Source organism: Pistacia vera, unplaced genomic scaffold (assembly GCF_008641045.1).
Source record: "Pistacia vera cultivar Batoury unplaced genomic scaffold, PisVer_v2 Contig1182, whole genome shotgun sequence".
NCBI classification, from domain to species: domain Eukaryota; kingdom Viridiplantae; phylum Streptophyta; class Magnoliopsida; order Sapindales; family Anacardiaceae; genus Pistacia; species Pistacia vera.
The window spans coordinates 1-6480 of record NW_022195229.1 but is presented as its reverse complement, the minus strand read 5'-3'; the positions used below and the strand labels follow the sequence as shown (position 1 = coordinate 6480).

The 6480-nt window shown below is 34.7% G+C and overlaps 2 protein-coding genes across 2 annotated transcripts; one reads left to right on the top strand and one right to left on the bottom strand.

Moving 5' to 3' along the window:
- Positions 1-6: 6 nt before the first annotated feature.
- Positions 7-4007, bottom strand: LOC116110722. Its single transcript, XM_031396947.1, has 6 exons — positions 3931-4007; positions 3322-3427; positions 2337-2381; positions 2098-2206; positions 911-1196; positions 7-373 (listed from the first exon to the last, which is right to left on the bottom strand). The coding sequence occupies exons 1-6, from the start codon at positions 3976-3978 to the stop codon at positions 182-184; spliced, it is 786 nt and encodes a 261-aa protein (XP_031252807.1). The 5' UTR covers positions 3979-4007; the 3' UTR covers positions 7-181.
- Positions 4008-4992: 985 nt separating this feature from the next.
- LOC116110670 (pentatricopeptide repeat-containing protein At4g14820-like) lies at positions 4993-6477 on the top strand (the record flags this gene model as incomplete). The annotated part of the gene is made up of 2 exons (XM_031396896.1): positions 4993-5573; positions 5655-6477. Coding segments are annotated over exons 1-2 (1404 nt in total), but the record flags the coding sequence as incomplete, so codon positions are not given.
- Between the last annotated feature and the right edge of the window lie 3 nt (positions 6478-6480).

Genomic DNA, 6480 nt, shown 5'->3' with positions numbered 1-6480 from the left:
ATTCAATAGACAATCTCACCCCAACAGGAAGGAATTTATTGACAATAATGTACCTGACAAAGGTTCAACATTCAGATTTGCAATCGTAACCTTCACAAACTCAATGATGTCGATGTTGATGTTTCAACTTTTTCTCTCTGGTTTCCCCTCCTCGATGTTCATGACAATCAATTTGGTCTGTTTACGCATAATGAGGTTCCAGGGAACCTTCATGATGGCGCATTCGACGACGCCGGTGAGATCTTTTATGGTTACGTGAGAGTACCCTGGTAGGCGTGCTTGATTTATTAGGGTGATGAATCTCCTCCATTGTTGCCGCATTGCCAAAAACACAATCTAGAGGATCCATAACCGCATCAACATCAGGTTTCACCTGAAAAAAATAAAATCGGTTAGTTAATAGATATTTATTAAGAAGTGCCACAGAAAACAGAACATTTCTATCAACTACTATGTGACCAGATTCATTTCCATGGTATGCTTGTATAACAAGTTCAATTTTCCTTGTATGATTATTCTTTTTATTTTTCATTATTTCAATCGAATTTATTCCACTTTGCAGAGTAATGTGCTCGTCTTTGTCATAAGCAAAACTGAATATAGAGAAATATGACAATTCCAATCCAAGTGCTTGAAATCCCTGGTCACAGTCAAAAGATATAACTTGTTCCAATGGTTATATTGAACAATATTATTCCAAGAAAAAGTACCGCCACACAAACCGAGCATGTAAATATCAAGTTACCAAAGTTCAATATTGGAAAATTAGTGACCCAAATCAAAATCAGAAAATTTTAAGGGAAACGCTGCAAATCTTAAAAAAGAAAAAGTTTCAGATATATTGCTCTTCTGAAAGAAAATAAATAAATCATGCCCACAACAATTGGTCTTGGGCAGCTAGCATACTTACAAGAACTTTGTTAGACTCCAAATCATTCTTTTTGCTGCCAGAGTCATTCTGGAAGTCACTGTGGGCCTCATTGTGGGAATTGTTGTGACAGTCAGTATGGGAGTCACCATAAGAGTCACTCTCCTGTGTTCTTTGACCATAAGCAACATTATCATTAAAATAGTTCTTGTAGCGCCATCTTAATTTTGGCTGATCTGAGGTTGAATCATCATAAACTTTCTCTGAATAAAAATGTTTAGAGATAAGCTGCATTCTCCAAGGATCATCTCGGTATTTGTTGAATATTCTGTTGATGGAAATTCACTCATGAATATGACAGAAAGTCATGCCAAAAGTAAACAGAAATGGAAATATTTGGAGATTACCGAAAATACAGATCTCGCAACATTATTAAATACAGTAAATGTGAAATGCAATATGAATCATCGCAAATTCAAATGTCATAAACTCTTTCCAGTCTATAAATGAACCTTGAGGAAAAAATTATCTAATACAACATGTAAGCAATGTGAATCACTGCAAATTCAAATGTCATAAACTCTTTCCAATCTGTAAATGAACCTTGAGGAAAAAATTATCTAATACGACATGTGAAGAAAAAAAAAAAAAAAAAAGTGTCTTGATCAGTTAAAAACTTTTGGGTATTGTGAAATGAATAAACAAGAAAAGAAATAGAAAAAACTAGGGTGAACACACACGTGTGTTTCAAACTACAGGCACTTATCTGACAATACTATAACAGGTTGTCCTGGTAACACACTACAAGCTTAAGGGGCAACCACCCCTGCAAGACTGCACCTAACTTCAATAGCACTTTAATGGACATGGATGAAATTCAATAAAAAAGAGCATTAAATCGTTACTCAGATCAAAACGCTTGATTTTTGGACTCAACAACTTTGAATACAAGAAAGAAAATATCTCTCAGCTAATCATAAAATTAATTATGGTTACAATTCTCATAATTGAAGTGATCTTCCACAACAAATTTTTTGGTTCCTCTCAAGAAAACAATACCTTAAAATTATCAAGCACAGATACAAAAAAGGAGAGATTACTAAAATAAAGCACAGATAAGTAACATTAGAAAACAAGATTCATGAACAGCAAAAGTAGAAGTTCCTTCATGAAAGGTACAAAGGGTAGAAAACTTCACCACCAATTAGCAAACAAACAGAGAAACCTACATGTTCGCTAACTCTTTCTGCAGCCGACTTCCATCTACTCCAAGAATACTATCAACGCATGATTCAAGGGAACTAGTAAATCTCCAAAATCCACAGACAATAGCAGCTCCTGCAGGAAGGAAAGATTTCTGTAACATGGCAAAGGACAAGATAGAAGATATAAAAGAGGCAAGGAAATATGTATTCCAGCATTGGTGATTTGAAGTAATTCTGATTTGTTTGAATGAAGGATCTCTTACCTCCTGAAAGGTTGACTCGTAATAACTTATTTAGCCTCCATGTTGCTGAAAGGGAGGCTTAAAAATTATCAGAAAGTTGCTGGAAGTTAAAGATGAAAAGAAACCAACAATCAAAGTATTGCCATTTGAAAGAAATGATTTGAGAATTGAGATTCTAGGAATTTCCATAGATAAAGAATCACCATAACAACAATATAAGAAAGAATTAATTACCAGCAGCTATCACATTGGCCACTTGTGAATAATATGCTGAACATACAACTGATTTGGACCCAGCAATAAATTATAGTCTAAATGCATGCACCATTGGATTTGACTGTTTAATGAAGAATTCAATGGTTTGGACAGATCAATTTATTCTCTCTTCTCTTTTTCTTTCAACTGGATATAGTGGCTTTCACTTGCTTCGCTAAATAAACTCCACAAGGATAACTACCAATCTTAGATTTTCAATAGCTCCAAAAATGATAAAAATAAATAATAATAATAATAAGACGAACATCACTAGAAATAATTAAAGCAATTTTGGAATAACTATTGTCACCGTCAAAAATTATATAATCTCAACATAGCAAATTAATGTCTTATAAAACCTACTTAGGGTTTAATGCAGGAATCCACTGCACTGGACACAAATCTATGCTAAGTAGCAAGCTAGGGCTAGGAGAAAATTGTCTTAGGATTACAAACAATATATACAACATAAGTTTGATGTATCACCAACTTAGCAGCTTAATGTGGAGGAATTCTTTGCGGGGGGAAGAATTTTCAGGTTGTGAAACAAAAAGCTTAATGTGACACCCTAACTTAGCAGCTTCTATAGACCCTTCTCCAACTAAAATTTTAGCAAAATAAAATGGAAAGTTATGTGCATATAAGGACATCAAATCGGCGCATACACATGTAAGTAAATGCCTCTGGATTGGTGATGAAATGTATAATATAACACTAGCAGGTCTTTCAAAGCAAGAACGATTATACATACCTAACCACGTAACACCAGATCCTACAAGTGCACCAACCGTAAACTCCCTAACAGCCTTAGACTTGTATGTTAGAAGAACCTTTGCTTCTGCAGGCGTCAACCTCTCCTAGAAAAGCATTTGTTTTCAGAATACAAGGTAGCAAAAATTGCAAATGACGTTTTTTTTCTTCCTCGAAAAACAAGAAACGAATTATAAAGTACCATTTACCCCAAATGATAACATCTAATCTAGTTACAAGACTGATCTTGTTAGCACACAAATTCTCAAAAACAATGTTCTTGCTTATGGAGCCAAAACCAATTTATCATCTTCTCCATAAGAAGGGAAAAAAAAAAAAAAATCTTCGATCATATCAATATAAGAACTTAAAATAAGGTATAACCAAACAAGGCCTAAGAAATTGAAACACATGAAAAAGAATAGAATTTTGAATAATTTATAATGGACCCAATTAAAAAACTACCATTGTTAGAAATTAGGGTGATAAAGTGAAGTTATGCAATTTATTGTTAATGTCTTATATAAAATTGCCAAGATTACACAGATTAAAAACGCAAACATGTATTGAGAAGTAAAGCCCTAAAAATAAATAATGAAGAAACAAAAACCTGTTTGCTCCTGAGAACTTGTTCAAGGTCAAACAAAACTTCACCCATTAATCCTCACCGCAACTGTTTCTGTAAAATGTTAAATATCCTTTGAAGCTGGTAGATGCAGTGAAATGCTGTTTTCACGAATCACGAGTGTTGGTTTCTAGTTTCCAGTCTACCACCCCAAAGTAAGCATCACTGTTTCAGCCTTTCAGGGCCCATTGCTCCTGGGCTACCCACTCAGTTATTATTTGGGCCCAAGTATTATTAATTTGATGACTTTTTGGGAAGTGATTTTTTTTTTTTTTTTCGTCGGCCTTTAATTTTAAATGAAGACATAATAGTAATAAAAAAATTTATTCTTTTTCTTTCATAATTTTCTATTTAAATTATCAAATTAGAAATAAATATAAATCAATCAAAATTAACAATAAATGATTTATTTTAATGGTAGATTATTAGAGGAAAAAATTTCAGTATTTTTATGACTACTTATGATCATGATAAATTTCGTGATATTGTGGTTAAAAAAATAATATTTATAATTATTCTATCTAAAAATAATAAATCACTTAAAACATTTATTGGAAATTATTCAACTATATTTCTATTTATAAGGTAGTGTTATTCAAACCTTACAAATTAATTAAATAAGCTCCGTTTTAATAATTTTTAGTTATAATTTCATAATAAATTAAAATTACATAAATCACATATATCTATTTTACTTAAATAAAAAAAAACATTTTTTTTTTATCGTTGAAGTTATCTAGACTAATTTACACATACCTCAACTAATCTTACAAGGTTTTAGAATTATCAATCGAATAAAAATACTAATGATCACACCTATTAAGATGGTGACAGACTCAAACTCAAAAGTTTATAAAAGAAAAATTATTCTTTTATTATCGAATTATCCTTAAAACATAAAATTAAAAAGAAAAAACAATTAACCTAAATCTAACTACTAGTATTTGCTAAATACTTTTACAAATTTAAAAGAGTTCTCACTTACACGTCCCAACCAACTGTAACTACCAACCTTCCCTACGTATTTGCAGTCCAAATTTCCAACCCATGTCCACTCTGACCCGACCCCCTCTCATAACCCACACGACCACTTCAACCACCGTCCTCACCTCCCTATCCTATTGCACCACCCTCACTCACCTCAAACAAGTCCACTCTCAAATCCTCAAACTCCCCCAGTCTCACCACCACTCCCTCCTTTACAAACTCCTCCTCACTTCACTCTCTTTACCCGCCACCAATTATTCATCTATTCACTATGCCCTCTCCGTTTTTTCCCAACTCCCGTCTCCCCCACCTCATTTTTCCAATAAGTTTCTTCGCAAATTATCGCGTAGCAACTGCCCCGAAAACGCCTTCTTGGTGTTTGTCAAAATGCTGATAACTGGACTCAATGTTGACAGGTTCAGCTTTCCTCCTATAATAAAGGCTGCGGCTCGGATGGAGGGTTTGTTCGAGGGGATGCAGGTTCATGGCCTAGGAGCGAAGTTGGGGTTTGATTCTGACCCGTTTGTGCAGACGGGTCTTTTGGGGATGTATGCTGCGTGTGGCCGGATTTCAGATGCACGAATGTTGTTTGATAAAATGTCTTATAGAGATGTTGTTACGTGGAGTATCATGATTGATGGGTATGATGTTGTTGATTTGTGGCTGTGTTTGTGTTTTGTGTTCGTGTTTTGAATGTTGTTTTGAATGAATGTTGAAAATAGGTATTGTCAGAGTGGGCTATTTGATGACGCCTTGGAGCTTTTTGAAGAGATGAAGCGGTCTAATGTGGAGCCAGATGAGATGATTCTTTCAACAATTTTATCTGCTTGTGGTCGTGCTGGAAATTTAAGTTATGGGGAAGTGATTCATGAACTAATTATTGAGAATAATGTTGTTGTTGATACCCATTTGCAGAGTGCGCTTGTTACTATGTATGCAAGTTGTGGTTGCATGGATATAGCTAACGAATTGTTTGATAAGATGTGGCCAAAGAATTTGGTTGTCGCAACTGCTATGGTCTCTGGGTATTCAAGAATTGGACGGATTAAAGATGCTCGCATGATTTTTGACCAAATGGTTGAAAGGGACTTGGTCTTCTGGAGTGCAATGATCTCTGGTTATGCTGAGAGTGATCAACCTCTGGAAGCACTTAAGTTATTTAAAGAAATGCAAGTCGTGGGAATGAAACCAGATCAGGTCACCATGCTTAGTGTCATATCAGCTTGTGCTCATCTTGGTGCATTGGATCAAGCCAAATGGATCCATTTATATGTTGATAGAAATAGGTTTGGAGGATATTTGCGTGTCAACAATGCTCTTATTGATATGTATGCAAAATGTGGGAGTCTGGAAAGGGCAAGGGAAGTTTTTGACAAGATGCAGAGTAGAAATGTGATATCCTGGACTAGTATGATCAACGCCTTTGCAGTGCATGGAGATGCCAGTAATGCACTAAGCTACTTCAATCAAATGAAACATGAAAATATTGAGCCTAATGGGGTTACTTTTGTGGGTGTGCTTTATGCTTGCAGCCATGCAGGGCTAGTT